Source organism: Rhinoderma darwinii, assembly GCF_050947455.1.
Source record: "Rhinoderma darwinii isolate aRhiDar2 chromosome 5 unlocalized genomic scaffold, aRhiDar2.hap1 SUPER_5_unloc_50, whole genome shotgun sequence".
NCBI classification, from domain to species: Eukaryota; Metazoa; Chordata; class Amphibia; order Anura; family Rhinodermatidae; genus Rhinoderma; species Rhinoderma darwinii.
In genome coordinates, this window is record NW_027461810.1 from 124,409 (window position 1) to 141,315 (window position 16,907).

Here is a 16,907-nt window from a genome sequence, read left to right on the forward strand (position 1 = left end):
ATTAGACCTCTATGATTAACATCTCATGTACCTGAGTGTGGAACTCCAGCCCTCTACCTCAGGATAAAGAAAAGAGAAGAAAACAAACCTTTTCTCTTTTCTGTTCCGCTACTCCTTTTCTTGCATAGATGACACTGAGCTTCTCTTGATCTTTTAAGAAACGTCTGCGCAATCTCAAAATGTCTGACCTTTCTCCAATTCCTGCGTCATAATATATTGTGTTATTTTTATAGTGGTACTACAAAAGTTTATGTAGAAAAACAGAATTTTATTGAGTACTCACTGTAAAATCCTTTTCTCGTCCAATCTATTAGAAAACACAGACCATGGGTATATGCTGATGCCACTAGGAGGCGTGACACAAAAAATAAAAAAGTGTTGACTACTCCTACAGGTAGTGAGCTAGTCGGTCTGTACAAAAGTAGTACAAGTAGCAGAAAACAAGGTAATAGAACAAGATCAGAACCCAGAAAAGAAAACCATGTCAGATCAACTTTATAACGAAAAAAGGGTGGAAGCTGTCCCCCCCAATGGACTGAATGAAAAAGATTTTATAGTGTGTACTCAAAAAATAATAATTCTCGTTTGTCTCATTGGCGTACACAGACCACGGGACGTCCCAAAATAGGTGGGTGGGAACCGACAGAAAAGACAATCATCTACATCACAGATGCAAGCAACACCTTGTGACCAAGGAAAACATTTACTTTGGTGCGCACACTGGCTCTTTAAGGCAATGAGAAGCGCACGCAGAGCCCACAGGCGGAAATGGGGAACTGCAGCCGTGTGTGCTGGCATCTCCTGGAGGTATGTCCCACGGTTATGGCTGCCGGGGCTAAGTAGGTTGTGCTGGCGTTCCGCAACACCTTGCGAAAAGCCAACAGCATCTTTCAAGCAACTGCAGCCTTCATGGCTGCCAAGCCCTTCCTGGTACCTTTCGATACTACAAAGAAGAAATCCAAGAGTCCAATGGAGATAGCATCCAAGAAGTAGACCCACAAGGTGCGTTACATATCCAAATTGTGACGTTTTTTTCTAGAATGCATTGGAGACATACAGAAGGATGGCAAAACAATATCTTCGTTAAGAGGAGTTTAGGAAGAAGAGACAGCGGAGAAAACTAAGAGGGGGACTTGGCAAAGGAGGCAATACACTAGAAAGTCCACGTCCAGCATGGCCCACATGAAACAGATTTACTCGTGATAGAGGGCTCACTCCTCTGGGTCGACCCGTTCGTGATTCAGATAATCCGTGACCCAATTGTCAACACTGGGGAAAGTGCAGATAGAAAATGAATTTGAAGCTCCGCCAACTCCAGAATATTGGAGGCTTCCGCCAATGCTGCCGAAATCCGGGTCCCACATTGGTAATTGAGGTAAGCTGCTTCCGTGACATTGTCTGTCTGGACTGCCGGTCAGAAGAAACTTCCAGTGACTGAGACAGAGGAAGATCGCTCTTATTTCTAAGATTTTTATGGGGAAACTGTACTCCTGGGGGGACCAGAGGCCCTGGGTCGTGAAATTCTGTAAAGCACCTCCGCAACCCTGTAGGCTGGCATCCGTTGAGAGGACCCGCCAACGTATCAGGAGAAAGGAGCAGCCCTGAGGGATTGCCGGGGAGGAAAGCCACTAGAGAAGAGACCGACAGACTTGAAAGGTAAGTGGGATTTGGCGGTCCAGGGATTCTGGAGAGCGGTTGCATTATGAGAGGATTGCCTTTGAAGCGTACTACTGTGAAGCTGGGCAAAGGGGATTGCCTCAATGTAGGCCACCATAGTGCCAAGAGCCTTTATACGAAAGCGGAGAGCAGGGGGAGTTTGGTCAGCCAATTAACCAAGATGCCCATTATGAACTGAGTGACATTGGAGAGACCACCGACGACCCTGGAGGAGCAATGAGCCCACTGCAATTCGGCGTCAGCATGAGGCATGGACATAGCTGCGGGTGGATGAGATGGCTGGGTCACAGGATGGGCAACCACAGGTGCTTGGCCCAGAGACCGAGACGCATCACACGAAGTGGTAGGCTGACCACATGAGAATTTTTGGCCACAGGCAAAGAGAAATACATAAGGAACCGCTCGGGAGGATTTTCCTCTGGTGTCTGACATGGCAATATAGGGGTCACCACGTTTCTCAATTTCAGAGGGTGAAAAAAAACAGGTGACAATGAGTCCACTCAATATAATCCAAGATTTGATTCCGGACAGCCCAGAATAGACCAACAATCCTTGTAGGATTGGCATTAGAAGAGGCATTCCGGAAGAGGAAGTACTTTATCCTTGGACTAATAGATTATCCAAAATCACAGTCTGGATGCTGCCAAACCCCTGCATGGCCCCCTGCAAAAAAATCTTCATCTCAGAGCGAAAAGTCAAAGTTCTCCGAAAAACAATGGACAGAGGAGAGATCTGACGCCACAAAGATAATAAACCAAGTCCTTGTTCAAGGCCTGATTGCATAAAGGACTGGACTCTAGGAGTGGTACATTTCTTAAGATGGGAATGATTGCGTTCACACCAGCGTAAATAAGTCTTCTACGTACTGTGGTATGCCTTGGTTGTTTTTTTGGCCTTCAACATCTTCTAAATGACTGGCTCAGAGAGGCCCCATTGCCTTGGAAGTTCAGTTTCTGCAGCTACATGGTTAAATGCTTCTGAGATGAAAGTAAGAAGCAGAAGACGCCATTGCACATCTGCGAATAGGTAGATTAGGTATGTGTACCAGGCCCAGCGAAGCAAGTCCAGAGCCACCACAAATCTAGGAATGCCCTCCCTCTTGAGCACTTTGGGAAAGAATGGAAGTGTAGGGAAGAGATACAAGAGAGAACACTCTTTCCATGGAGTGATGGCCTTGGGATCCTGTGCTTTGGCCACATAGGCTAGAACCTTGTGGTTGAGACGGAACATCCGATAGCCCCAACTCTGGCACAGTTGATCAAGTACCTACCACTCTTCCAGATCTGGTCTTTCTCTGCTCAGAAAATCTGCGGCACAATTGTTCATTCGTGTTATGTGCGCTAAAAAGGGGGACCTCTGTGGCCTGGGCCGTGGCTGCCGAGTCAGTCTAGGCTTGATAGAGAGCGGTCTGGAGTCATTGGTCTGGTTCATTCTCCTGTATGATCTGAAAGAAGGTAGCCTCTCCGAGGTAAAAGGAAGCTCCTACCACCTGTAGCCTCAGAAATAATCTCAACCAGATGTTTACCAAAAAGTCTGCCACCCACAAAGGGAAAAACAATCAGGGCATGCTCCGTGGCTCAAGATCTCAGCCAAAATGAACTTCGAATGGCAATAGCATTAACAGAAGCACTGGCATTGAAAAGGACTGACTCAAGGGAGGCCTTAAAAAGAAACTTTGAAGCATGGATAAACTAAAAAGTTGTTTAGTTAACTCGTGCTGCGGCGCTCATGTTAGTATGCCACAATGCAGCTGCTTCCCCTACACGGAGCAGGCCTTGCTCACCGAGGCGGTTGCAAAAGCCAGGCACAGAGCAGAACCTACAGCCACAAAAACATGTCTATAGGCTTACTGAGAGGAGCCACCTCAGGAAGAGGAATAGTAGTGGTCCTTGATAGCCTAGCAATAGGCGGATCCATCGAGAGAGAGACTCAGAACACAATAAGACCAAATTCTCCTGAAAAGAAGACAAAGTATCTGCATGCTTAGAAACAACAAGACGTCTGTCATGTTGGTCTTCTACGACACTAGACCAAAAAATTAATTAGCCAGGGTCTGTTAAAAAGTCATTGCCTGCCTGAATGAGGCTAAGACTCTTTCCTACCTAGTGTCGCCTCTTAGTGGCAGGAGCACATACCCATGCTGCTGTGTCCCCCAATGAATAACGAGAAAAAAAATTATAATCCATGCACAAGTGAAGAATATATGTACAAATGTAAGTAAAAACGATGTGGTAAAAAGAACTACCGTATGTTGCTATGATACGTCAGTTTTGTATCTTTTGGACTTTAAGGGTTTCATGAGAATTGGCATCTTGAATACAAACGAATGAGCAGTTGTAAACTTTATCATAATAGAGTACTCTGAATAGAGCTAGACTATAGACAAGTCCCACAGACATTGAATGAAACAGAAGTGTGCATGTGTAACCACCGCTCCATTCAAATTCTTCCTCACTGTGGTCATGCAGTGAGGAGGAATGGGGGCTCGGAACCCTGTCCTAGTGAACTGTGGCGGTGTGGAGTATCCTGTGGATAGGTGATAAATGTCCTTCGTGGGTTAACCCCTTTAATTATTATCTTCTTGTTTTACTGCCTACAATTGCAGTAATATCAGAATGCATTAATCTGCTGTCTTGTATTAGAACCCTGAAATTTACAAAGCAATTGATTCTTTTATGCATCTCACCTTTGGCTTTGTGGTCAGTTTCATCACCTGGAAGCCCTAGTCGCAGTTTTCCGAAATGAGGTCCTAAAGTTTTAAATGATCCCCTCTGTGCTTTTTCACTCCTTTTACTTGTAAACAGCAATGCCGAAGAGAGGGAATCTGAAGAGTCAGCAGAGTAACTGCCTAATGTATCCATGGTACTTCCAGTTAGCCAATTAAATGAACTTCTGCCACCTGCAGCCCAGTGGAAAAAAAAAAAAGCAGTTCATCAACATACATTAAGTTAAAAGTATTACATACAATATATTTTTAATTACAAAATAAGACACAGACATACCAATATTTTGTGTAGGTGTAAACTGATAGTGCTGCTGTGTAGCTCTTACTTGACCTCCCTCTGGTTCTTGTCCTTCCAAAAAACTTTGTGTCCTAGACCTGTAAATACCTTGAGAAGCCTGAGTCTCCACAAACATGGGAGTGAGAATAGTGCTGCGGTAGCGCCAATTGGAATCAACAGTATAATCCTAATGGGAACAGGAGTATAGCGTTAAAACATACATAACAGATGTACACACGAAATCGATGCAATTCTTTCAACATAATAGCACAACTAAATATTTTACCTGAAACATGCACTCAGAAAGTGGATGCTCAAATATATGCCTGACGTAATCTGGGCTCCTGCTTGTCATTTCAAGAAGCAGGTTTGTGGCCAGACTTAGAAAGTGCTTTTCAATTTTGGTGGAATATAAGGAACACAGTACAGCTACCATTCGATCCATTGTGCCAAACGGCAGCCGTGTTTCATCACTCCAGAAATTCCTGACAATAAGTCTATAATGAAATGCAGAGATATTAAATTAGAAACAGTATTATGTTATTATTGTAACGAGGATCAAATAATTGAGATTTTGATATATTTCACATATAAAAAGCATAAGAAGCAGTCATCATGTAACTCTTCGGGTATGTTCACACAGAGTTTTTTGCAGGCAGAAAATTCTGCCTGGAAAAATCAGCTCCGGTTTTTTGTAAGAGATATTGCACCACACGCGTTTTTTGCTGCAATTTTTTACGCTTTTTTTTTTTAGCTATCTCTTCAACAGAAGGATGGAAAATAACGCGTTTGTTTCCGTCTCCCATTGATTTAAAACGGAAAATGCCACAAGATAGGGCATGTCGCTTCTTTTTCCCCCCGAACGTTTTTTTTTTTTCGCGGCAAAAAAATCTATGTGAACAGGGCCTTACACTACGAAACCTGAATTATATTTGACACAAGCAACTCTACTTGCTAGCACACAACTAGTATTGTATGACTGTTGCACTACAGCGGCTGTGTATTAAAAGAACCAATGACAGAGAGGTGCATTAAAATCCATGACTGCATATACTAAAGATAATTATTTACCCCACAGATCCAATCAGTAATTGCACAAAACCTGCGTCGTCGTTTGCAGCGATACATTCTTCCAAACGAAAAAAGCAAACGAAGACAAAGAAAATATGAAAGACCCATAAAAAGTCAATAAGTACTATCAGGATTTGTTAGGATCTATTTTAAAACAGGTCCATCAAAGCGGTCATGGCTCCCTTAAGAATGACGTTAAACCATTAAGGTGAAAAAGAGAGGAAAAAGGGACCAAAATTTCAGGCGCTGCTATAATAAACTTATTTAATATATGAAATGGATTACAGGCTACACGTTTCGACGCAGGACATGCGTCTTCATCAGGCCATAATAACGCATGTCCTGCGTCGAAACGAGTCGCCTGTAATCCATGTCATATATTAAATAAGTTTATTATAGCAGTGCCTGAAATTTTGGTCCCTTTTTCACCTTATACCTGGCGGTGAATTTCCGTTCACCGGTTTGGATCTGGGCAGCAGCTGTATTAGTGATCTGCCTACACACACCCAGGGTGTGTCTGTTTTCAAACACATCCCAGATAGCGGTGAAAAACGTGTAGTCTGATTTATACCTTTTACCAGCATTGTGCCTGATCAGCATAACTCTACTAGGCGAGTAGAATTCACCTTATCTCTGACCAGTTATTCGTGGATAATCCGCACTATGTGGCGCCGTGTGTTGTCTTTTTTTTCCTTCTCTAGTTAAACCATTAAGTTACTGTGAACAAAACCTAATGAAATTGCCGGAAAGCTCTGTCCAACATTTGTTGGAAAACTACAACTCCCATCATGCCCAACAGCTGCAAATTGTATTTAACTATACTAAACGGGTTGTAAACCATTAAAAGAAAGGATCTGCTTTTTTTTGACCCAGAAACAATAACACTATTGTCCATGGGCTGTATCTAGTATTGTAGCTCAGCCCCAATCAAGTGAATCAGACTTATGCACTTATATAGAATGTCTTATTTATTTTAGTTTAGGTTCATTAATTAAATGTAAGTCTGTAGAAGAGAAATAATGTATTTGTTCCGTTTTGTTTTTTTAATTATGCTGTTTTTTTATTGGGGCTGCCATATTGGAGACACACTTTCTTCTTGCATTGTGGGTATGGACAGTGCAGCAGGGTATATGTGCTTTATGGCAGCTGAAATGGGTCAATTTATTGATAACATCATAGATTATTAGGGTCTCCAGGAAGGGATGGAGTACAGCCCCCTCCCCAGAGACCAAGGCGTGACAGGGGAGATGCAGAGTGCCTTATCTATGTGTATAGCGTTACTGTCCCACCTTATATAGGTCTCCAGCAGCACAACAGAGCCCTCTAATGATAATGAGATGAACCTTCTTATTCTATCCCATTCCTTACAGCATAGCAGACAAGTGAGATACAGAAAACGTGTCAGGTTTTTCCTTTTTATGTGGATAATAATACTTTAAAAAAAAAGAAAAAAAATTTTTTTTTTTATAAATGTCTTATTTCATTATTTGACATTCTGATGATACATTACCTTAAGGATCAGATTAGAAAACTGTACTTAAAAGGAATACTGCATTTTTGCTTCTGTCAAAAAAAAACAAAAAACAGAAACCTAACAAACGGAGACAAACAGAAAGCAACTAAAACAAAAGAATTACCATTGGAATCAAGGGTAATTCTAACAGAAACGTTGCTTTCCGTTTAATCTTTCGATCCTCTCTTCCTCTGACGGAAGAGCGGTAAACATATATTAACGGTAGTGTGAAGTTAGCCTTAGATGTACTTGTCATTTCACAAAACCTATGACCAGGGGCAGAGTGTGACTGTCCGCTGGGACTCTGCCTCTGTGCATGAGCAGCTGCAGCTGAGAGCGGTGTATGACGGCAGCAGAGGCCGGGGCAGAGTTCCAAGGCAAGAGTGTGACTGTCCGCTGGGACTCTGCCTCTGTGCGTGAGCAGCTGCAGCTGAGAGCGGTGTATGACGGCAGCAGAGGCCGGGGCAGAGTTCCAGGGCGATAGTTGCCCTGTCCGCTGGGACTTTGACTGTGTGTGTGAGCAGCTGCAGCTGAGAGCAGTGTATGACAGCAGCAGAGGCCGGGGCAGAGTTCCATGGCAAGAGTGTGACTGTCCGCCGATAGATAACCCTTTGCGCATCATCATCATTATCGTCATCATCATTATCAGCAGTAGTTGCTGTCAGCCAGCTCCAGAGTGTATGAGGGGCGTGTGCTGCCCATTGCAGCCGGGGTAGAGGAGCCGTGTGGAAGCTGTGCATGCCCGGGGGCAGCAGTGTATGAGCTCCACAGCGCCAGAGGGGAGTCCCGCTGTGTCCCAAGCCACCTGCGATGTACTTCCGGTCGGCGAAGAGGATGCGTGTCAGCGGGGCTGTCGGGCAGCTCCAGAGCGGCGTCTGCCTGCTGTCCGAGGCAAGGGCGAGAGTGTCACTGTCCGCCGATAGTCAACCCTCTGTGCATCATCATCATTATCGCCAGCAGCAGCGGAGTATAAGCGGGGTGTGCCTGCTGAGTGCACCCGTGGGGGGATAGAGGAACCGTGTGGAAGCTGTGCATGCCCGGGGGTAGCCGTGTATGAGCTCCACAGCGCTAACGGCGTGCGAAGCTGTGTCACAAGCCGACCGCGATGTACTTCCGGTCCGCGAAGGATGCATGTCAGCGGCGCTCAGCTAAAGAGAATGAGCAGCGTGTACCTGCTGAGTGCACCCGTGGGTGGATAGAGGAGCCATGTGGAAGCTGTGCATGCCCGGGGGCAGCCGTGTACGAGCTCCACAGCACCCACGCCGAGTCCCGCTGTGTCTACCGTCCCGAGAAGCACTTCCGGTGCACGAACGATGCATGTCAGCGGCAGGCAGCCAGCTCCGAGTATGAGCGGCGTGTGCCTGCTGATTGCACCCGTGGGGGGATAGAGGAGCCATGTGAAAGCTGTGCATGCCCGGGGGCAGCCGTGTATGAACTCCACAGCGCCTGCGGCGAGTCCCGCTGTGTCTACCCTCCTGAGAAGCACTTCCGGTGCGCGAACGATGCATGTCAGCGGCAGGCAGCCAGCTCCGAGTATGAGCGGCGTGTGCCTGCTGATTGCACCCGTGGGTGGATAGAGGAGCCATGTGGAAGCTGTGCATGCACGGGGGCAGCCATGTACGAGCTCCACAGCGCCCGCGGCGAGTCCCGCTGTGTCCACCCGCCCGAGAAGTACTTCCGGTCCACTCGTAATGCATGGCGGCGGCGGCTGTTAGCTAGCTCCAGCGTGTGAGTGGCGGGTGCCGCTGAGTGCAGGCGGGGGGGGGGGGGGGAGAGATAGAGGACCCATGAGGTAACTGTGCATCCCGGCAGGGCAGCACTGTGTGAGCTCCGCAACCTCGAGTAAGAAGCCACGGCGGACTTCCAGGGCTCATGCCGGCCTCCTGGAAGTCCACGTCGGCCTCGATCGCTGGTCGGTCCGCTGCTGCGCCTTACCTTCTTAAAAGACTTTGAAGTTTTTTTATGAAGTCCCAAGTCGACCAGCAGTTGCAGGAGCTCGTCCACCATGGCGGCTCCTACCCGAAGGAACGTTGAAGGAGGACGTGCTGCACGTCCTAGCGGGAGCTACTCCCTTCCCAAGCCGAGGACTTCCATGGTGTGACCGGTAGGCAGTGGCCCCCTCATGCCGGCCTCCTGGAAGTCCCCGTCGGCCACGCTCGCGGGTCGGTCTTCATTGACGTTTTGGAGAAAAACCCTATGAGGGTTTTATTTTGGGCCTTGGACGGGCAGCAGTTCCAGGAGCCTGGGTACTTTGGCACCTTACCCCGGTGTATTTGAGCAGGTGACACTTTTAGGGGTGTGAATATGTCCTCCACCTGAAATACTGTGAGAGGGCATTATTGCTCCGCGTACCAAGTCCGAACGGTTCGTCCTAGCGGGACGTCCTAACCGTTCGTGGCCGAGAAGGACTTCCAGGGAGTGAGTGGTAGGCACCGGCCCCCTTATGCCTTCCTCCTGGAAGTCCCCGTCGGCCTCGCTCAATGGTTCTTTCTGAAGTCCCAGGCCGACCAGCAGTTGCAGGAGCTCGGCCACCTTGGCGAGTCCTACCGAATTCCGTGAAGGGGGACGTACTGCTCGTCCTAGCGGGAGCTGCTCCCGTTCCAAGCTGAGAAGGACTTCCATGGTGTGACCGGTAGGTAGTGGCCCCTTATGCCGATCTCCTGGAAGTCCCCGCCGTCCTCGGCCACCTGCTGTTAAGCTGTGAGAGGAGCACGTGCTCCTTCGAACTTTGAGTCTTTGGGATTTGTCACAGACTCCTCAGATCAATCTGGCTCCACGCGACCTGGCGGCGGAGGGACCACTCGCTCGGCAGTGCTTTGGAGCCGTCGGTTACGGCGAGCGCGTCTTCCTCCCACACCGCCCGGGTCTGTTTCTCCCCCGGCCACCTACGGCCGGTGTCCCAAAAAGACCGGCGATCCTGCTAAGGCGGGTGCCGGTACCTCTCGCTCCCGCGAGGTGTGTTTACTCAGTGCTGCTTCGATCAATCTAAAGGCGTCGGAGAGCGCGCTGGTGTCGCCAGAGCCCGAGAGAAAGCTTTAAGCGACGGGGAGGCAGTGACCGCCCCAGTATGTCCGCTGCTCGCAAGGGCCTCTCTTGCCGAGGTGCTCCCAGGCGCACCCGCGCATGGGGCACGGTTGTTTCTCCCAAGCAGTCCAAAGCTGTCTTCCGCCTCGCCCGAGGCAGGAAGTGTCGGCGTGGTGCCCGCATCCAAGCCACAGGCAGCTCCACGGTGGCTTCCCCATTTGGAGCCGCTAAGCCGACAAAGCGGCTTCGGTTCCCCGTGGGCGACAAAGGCGTCCTCCTCGGCACTTTGAGAGCTGGGCCGACGGTGAGAGCGCGTAGCCTGGATTGTCCAGGGGCGCGTCGTAGCAGTTATGCCAATCCATGTCCTGCCGACCTGGCCCGCTTCCAAGCGGTGACAAGGTTGTACCGGTACCAAGTTGGCAGCCAGCTGCGACCTCCTGCAGGGCTCTTGGTTGACCTCTCTCCACGGGTCCTCGACTTACGATGCTGCCGCGACCGATCTTCATAGGCGTCCTCCTGGGCACTTTGCAAGCTGGGCCGCGGTGAGAGCAGTTAACCCGGATTGTCTAGGTTGCCGTTAGCGGTGTCCTGTATTATCTGAAACACCGTCATTCGCGCTCGTTTGAGTGGGGACTGCCATCAGTGGGACAGGCAAGGGGACGCTAAGCGACGCCACTTTCCCATGGCTCTTGGTTGACCTCTCTCCACGTGTCCTCGACTTACGATGCTGCCACGACCGGTCTTCGTAGGCGTACTCCTGGACACTTTGCGAGCTGGGTCGCCGGTGAGAGTAGTTAACCCGGATTGTCGAGGTTGTCGTTGCGGTGTCCCAAATTATCTGCACCGACGGTTTCGGCCGAATGGTCAGGCATAGGGACGCTAAGCGCGCTCCATATCCTTGGCTCTATGTTGTGCTCTTTCCCTAGGTCCTCGACTTACGATGCTGCCGCGACCGGTCTTCGTAGGCGTCCTTCATCTCGGCAGGTTGCGAGCTGGATCGCCGGTGAGAACAAGTTGCCCGGATTGTCCTGTGTTGGGTCGTTAGCAGTAACGCCTCTCCAGCTCCCACCTCAGTCGCTTGGCGCAGTTTAGGTGTTGTGTAGCAGGAATCAGGGGCGAGAACCTAACACCGCCTGCGGGGATCTTGGGTGACCTCTCTCCTTGGGTCCTCGACTTACGATGCTGGCGCGACCAGTCTTCATAGGCGTCCTCCGGGGCACTTTGCGAGCTGGGCCGCTGGTGAGAGCAGTTAACCGGGATTGTCGAGGTTGTCGTTGCGGTGTCCCAAATTATCTGCACTGACTGTTTCGGCCGAATGGTCAGGCATAGGGATGCTAAGCGCGCTCCATCTCCTTGGCTCTATGTTGTGCTCTTTCCATAGGTCTTCGACTTACGATGCTGCTCAGAAGGGTCCGGCTGTTGAAGGCATCCTCCTCCTCGGCAGGATGCGAGCTGGGCCGCCGGTGAGTACAAAGCCCGGACTGTCCCGAAGCGTCGTAGCGGTGATGCTTGAACCCCCTGGTTGACCTCTCACTCGCCGCTTCCGAGCGGCGTCTGCAGTTTGCGAAACTGGGTTGCGGTGTCAGAGCCATCTGCGTCCTCCAACGGGGCTCTTTGTTGATCTCTTTCCATAGGTCCTCGACTTTCTTCCGATGCCGCGGAAGGGTCGGTTGTTTGAAGGCGTCCTCCTGCTCGGCAGGTTGCGAGCTGGGCCGCCGGTGAGAGTACGTAGCACGGACTGTCCCGAAGCGTCGTAGTGGTGATGCTTGAACCCCCTGGTTGACCTCTCACTCGCCGCTTCCGAGCGGCGTCTGCAGTTTGCGAAACTGGGTTGCGGTGTCAGAGCAATCTGCGTCCTCCAATGGGGCTCTTGGTTGATCTCTTTCCATAGGTCCTGGCATATCAGGGCTCTCCTTCTCTGCTCCGGCGCTACACTGAAGTCTGACACTCACACATTGTAATGTCACATGTGTCATATTCAGTGCAGCGCCGAAGAGAGGGAGATCCCAGAAGGCAGCGGCTGTCTACTTACCTCAACTCAGATCAGATCTTCGAAGAAGCCTTGTTGACCTACAAAAGCGCGAAACACTAGCCCTAACTTTAGGGAGTAGCTAGTGTTTGCGCCTTCGCAGCTACCCAATCCCACCCAGCATCTCCTACCCACCCCATACTACAACGGAATTGCTAATGTTTATATTCACACATCAGGATCCGGGTGTCAGCCGTTAGAAACTTCAGTTTTAGTCAGTTTTTGCTGCCCATTTGCATCCGTTCCGTTATGGACAGTTGTGACCTGTTTTGCATCCATTTTCACTGTCCGTTTTAAAAACGGATGAATTTAATATGAAGATAATGCCAGTGTGCCCTCTGCAGATAGTGCCACACATCCCCTGTAGATAATGCCATAGAGCCCTCTGTAGATAGTGCCGCACTGCCCTCTAGGAGTGGAACCCCTGGCCAGACAGTCGGCAATGCTCTGGCCGGGGATTCCGCTCCGGGAGGCGCCCTTGACGTCACTATCCATATATGGACAGTAACATCAGGGGCTCCTCCTGGAGCAGAATCCCTGGCCACAGCGTGGCCAATGCTCTGGTTAGGGATTCCACCTCTAGAGGGACCACAAAAGGTGATAGCTATAGGAGGCACTATCTATGGGTGGCACTATCTACAGAGGGGGGGCATGGGTGGCACTATCTACAGAGGGGGGGCATGGGTGGCACTATCTTCTCAAGAAGGGGAAACCTAGCCAGAGCGTCGGCAGCGCTCTGGCTGGGGAATCCGGTCCAGGTGGAGCCCTGACGTCACTGTCCATATATGACAGGGACATCAGGGGCTCCCACTAGTAGTGGAATCCCCGGCCAGAGCATCTGCAGAGCTCTGGCCAGTGATTCCACTCCTGCTCCCTGGCCGAGAATTCCCTCACCGGGTGCTGCCAGAAGGTGGATGCGGCAGCACCCAGCGTTGATCTGAGGAACAGTACATTAAATAGGACACGGCGCCGGACACAAAAGGTAACGTTTTTGGATCCAGCTCTTGCACAGGTCCGGCGTCACAACTTATGTCCCATGTGCCAGAACAGGTGCCAGAACAGATCCCATAGAAATCTATGGGATCCGTTCTTGCATCATTTTCCCTCCGGCTTTTCTGCAACACGCTGGAGGGAAGCGGACAGGGACAATGAATATATGTGAACGACCCCTAAGTGACAGACCACTGAAATCATCGTGTTTGTCATTACTTTATGCTGCCCTCAGACAGGGCAGCATAAATATCTGACAAAACCACTGTAAATGCTTGGATAAAGAACAATTAATTGTTAGAATTTTTTTTATCATATATAAGGCCAAAAACAAGTTACAGTGGCCCCTCAATTTACACCATCAATTTGTTCTGGTTTGACTATTGTAAGTTGAAAACACAAACTTGAGGCCATAAATCTATAACAAAACTAGTTATTAGCTCTGAAACCCAAAAAATGTCAACCCAAAAGAAGAAAAAAAAACCCACATAAAATCAATATTAACTCCATTGACCAGCTAAATTTTTTTCTTCTTGCCTCTCTGCCTTTTAGCAATTAGAACTTTTATTTTTCATGGATGTGGCTATATAAGGCCCGGTTTTATGCAGGAGAATTTTTTTTTCCCCAGTGCTGTTTAGGGGAACAAATATAAAACTGTCATTTATTTTTGCAAAGTGAATATATAAAAAAGTGATTTTCGGAATCGTTGTTTTTTTGTTTATTTTCATAGCTTTCACGTTTCACGCTAAATAACCTGTTAAATTAATTATTCAGGTTGTTACGGTCAAGTAGATACCGGATATGTGAAATTTTTGGGGTTTTATGTAATGTATGGCCAATAAAATAAATGTTATGCTAAATAATGACTTGTGAAAATGTCATTTCGGTTACATATTTATTTTAATCCCATGGTGGGATAACTTTTTAAAGTGTACCTTTTTTTTTTTTTTTTAAACCTTTTGACATGTCATAAATTTTGATTGGTGGGGCTCTGAGCACTTAGACCCCCACTGAACATTAAAACGAAGTAGCAGAAGCACTCAGGTGAGCACTGGGCCGCTTTTTTCTGCTCAGCTCTGCTTTCTAGGTCCAAGGGCTGACTGCATAGAGTTCCCCCAGTCTCCGATCACATCTCCGGTTTTCCAGAGGGTAGTCCCCTTTGATCATGCCATGACCATAAAAAGGTTAAACAGCTGGGGTCAAAGTTCCCTCCGATGCCAGCCGTATTCAGCAGTCTTCTATAAGAACAGGAGTCCGTTAGTAAGAGTTCCTGCTTAGAGAATGAGCGCTCACTGGAGCACTGAAAAGTATTTTCTACAGTGACCGCAAAAGACGTTACTATAGATTTTAGACCTGCACCGCCTGCCGTCAAAAGAAAGTGAAGAACAATAACCACAAAATTAAAGCAATTCTTTCCAAAAAAAAAAGTTGAAAAATTTCTTCTGGAAGCTGTAAATCCCTTTCTATGTTAAGGACAGGATCCTGTACACTAGACATTGTACAGTAATAATAAAAGATGCCCTCAATGTCTGTCCAAAGGCGCATCTTGTACTGGAAAGAGGCACTACTAAAGAGCCAATCAATGCACTCATTTCAATAATAATTGTTTTACCAGTGAAATGCCCATGCTGATTAGCTAGATCTTCCAGCGAATCACACGTGCCACAGATCTGGACTGTCCGACATTGTATGTTGAATGTGATTTCAGGTTACAGAAACTCAGAAAAGACCATTGTATGTTGAATATATTGTAACCTGAGGCCATTGTATCCTAAGAAACCACTGTACCTGACTTTCTTCTCTCCTAGTTCTTCTCGGATAAGAATGTTTTATAATATGCAATTTTTTGCTAGAAGAAAAGAATAATATAGAATGAAAAAAAAAAAAAAGTGAGTCGTACTTTAGTTGCAATATGATACACAGCCCTTGGATAAGAGAGGGGCTATTTCTGAGGTGTGGGTTCTGTAGCAGAGCCTTTCTGTTAATCCTGTACGACCTCTTTAGGCACACCAAATACCTAATATAACCAGGCCCACTATGTGCCATTGCTATATGACTGCACTGTAAATGCATAAATAATTTGGTCTCTGAGCTACATAAGTTTCAGGCCTCATACACAGTGGAGCTGTGTGCGCACAGAGCCGGTAGGGAAGCACACTTAGTCCCTGCAGCTCTGTCTATGGAGCCATGGGAACTTCATATGCCACTGTATGGTCCCTGAATAATAACTCAAGGGAACAATACCTCTTTAATAATAGAATGGAGCATGTAACCTTTTTCTTTTCTGTCAGATTTATACAGAATGCTGAACTGCTCAGAGGCCGTACAGAGCGAAAATACAATTGTGTGCATGAGCCCTAATATTACTTGCTTTCCTATAGTAAGCCAAAAGAATTTTGAGCAAATTAAATGGATTTTCCCATCAGGGACATTTATGACACATCCAAAGAGCAGCACAGGTACCAAGTTTAACCCCTTCCCATCGCAGCCCTTTTTCAGATTTTCATTTTTTCCTCCCCACATTCCAAAAGCCATAACTTATTTTTCCGTTGATATAGTCCTATGAGGGCTTGATTTTTGCGGGACGAGTTGTAGTTTTTCGTAGCACAGTTTATTGTGCCATATAATATACTAGGAAACGGGGGAAAAATTATTTGTGGGGTAGAAAACGAAAAAAACAGCAATTCCTCCATTGTTTTTTGCGCGTAGTTTTTACGGGATTCACTGTGCAATTAAAACAACATGTTAACTTTCTTCTGTGGGTCAATACGATTACGGCGATACCAAATATATATAGTTTTTTCTATATTTTACTACTTTTACAAGTAAAAACCGAAGTGTAAAAAATGTAATTTATTTTGTGTCGCCAAATTCCGAGAGCCATAACTTTTTTGATTTTTCCGTCGATTAAGTGGTATGAGGACTTATGTTTTGCGGGATAAGCGGTCGTTTTTTTAATGATACAATTTTGGGGTACATGCGACGTTTTGATCACTTTTTATTAAATTTTTTGTGGCAAATGAGGTGACCAAAAAAATAGAGATTCTGGCGTTTACAATAATTTTTTTACGGCGTTCACCGTGCGGGTTAAATAATGATATATTGCAATAGTTCAGACTTTTACGGATGCGGCGATACCAATTATTTTTTACTATGCTCTAGGGGGAAAATGGGAAAAGGGAGGTTTTTGAACTTTTATTTAAAAAATGTTTTTATTAAGTTTTCCAAAAACACATACAAAGATATGACATTCAAAATGATAACATGTTATATAAAATTCACATCTACCAGGAATCACATTTGGTTCTTCGGTACAAACAGCAATAAGAATAATAACATAGTTCAAGCAATGTAAATTCCATTAAGAATGTGGAACACATATTGAGTCACATATCTTTTGAATCAAGAAGGGGAGGGGAAAAAGGGGGTAGGGAGGTAGGTCATGGGTATGGAAGGGGGGGGGAATAAATCAGAGAAGGGGGGGAAAGTGGTCTGGTGTTGAATTCAGCTAACATTAATGTCATTGATGATATCAATGAAGACAATGCATACTAAACCAGTTGTGAATGATGCAGAAACATCTATAGTGCAATTACTCTCA

General features: G+C 47.1%; 1 protein-coding gene across 1 annotated transcript in view; it reads right to left on the reverse strand.

Moving 5' to 3' along the window:
* LOC142696293 (DNA-dependent protein kinase catalytic subunit-like) overlaps nt 1-16,907 on the reverse strand; it is a gene marked incomplete at its 5' end in the record, with an annotated part of 326,262 nt that overhangs the window by 20,098 nt on the left and 289,257 nt on the right. The window contains 4 exons of the mRNA XM_075847621.1: nt 89-201; nt 4,364-4,576; nt 4,680-4,866; nt 4,966-5,176. Coding sequence (XP_075703736.1) covers nt 89-201; nt 4,364-4,576; nt 4,680-4,866; nt 4,966-5,176 — 724 coding nt within the window. The remainder of the gene's footprint in view (nt 1-88; nt 202-4,363; nt 4,577-4,679; nt 4,867-4,965; nt 5,177-16,907) is intronic.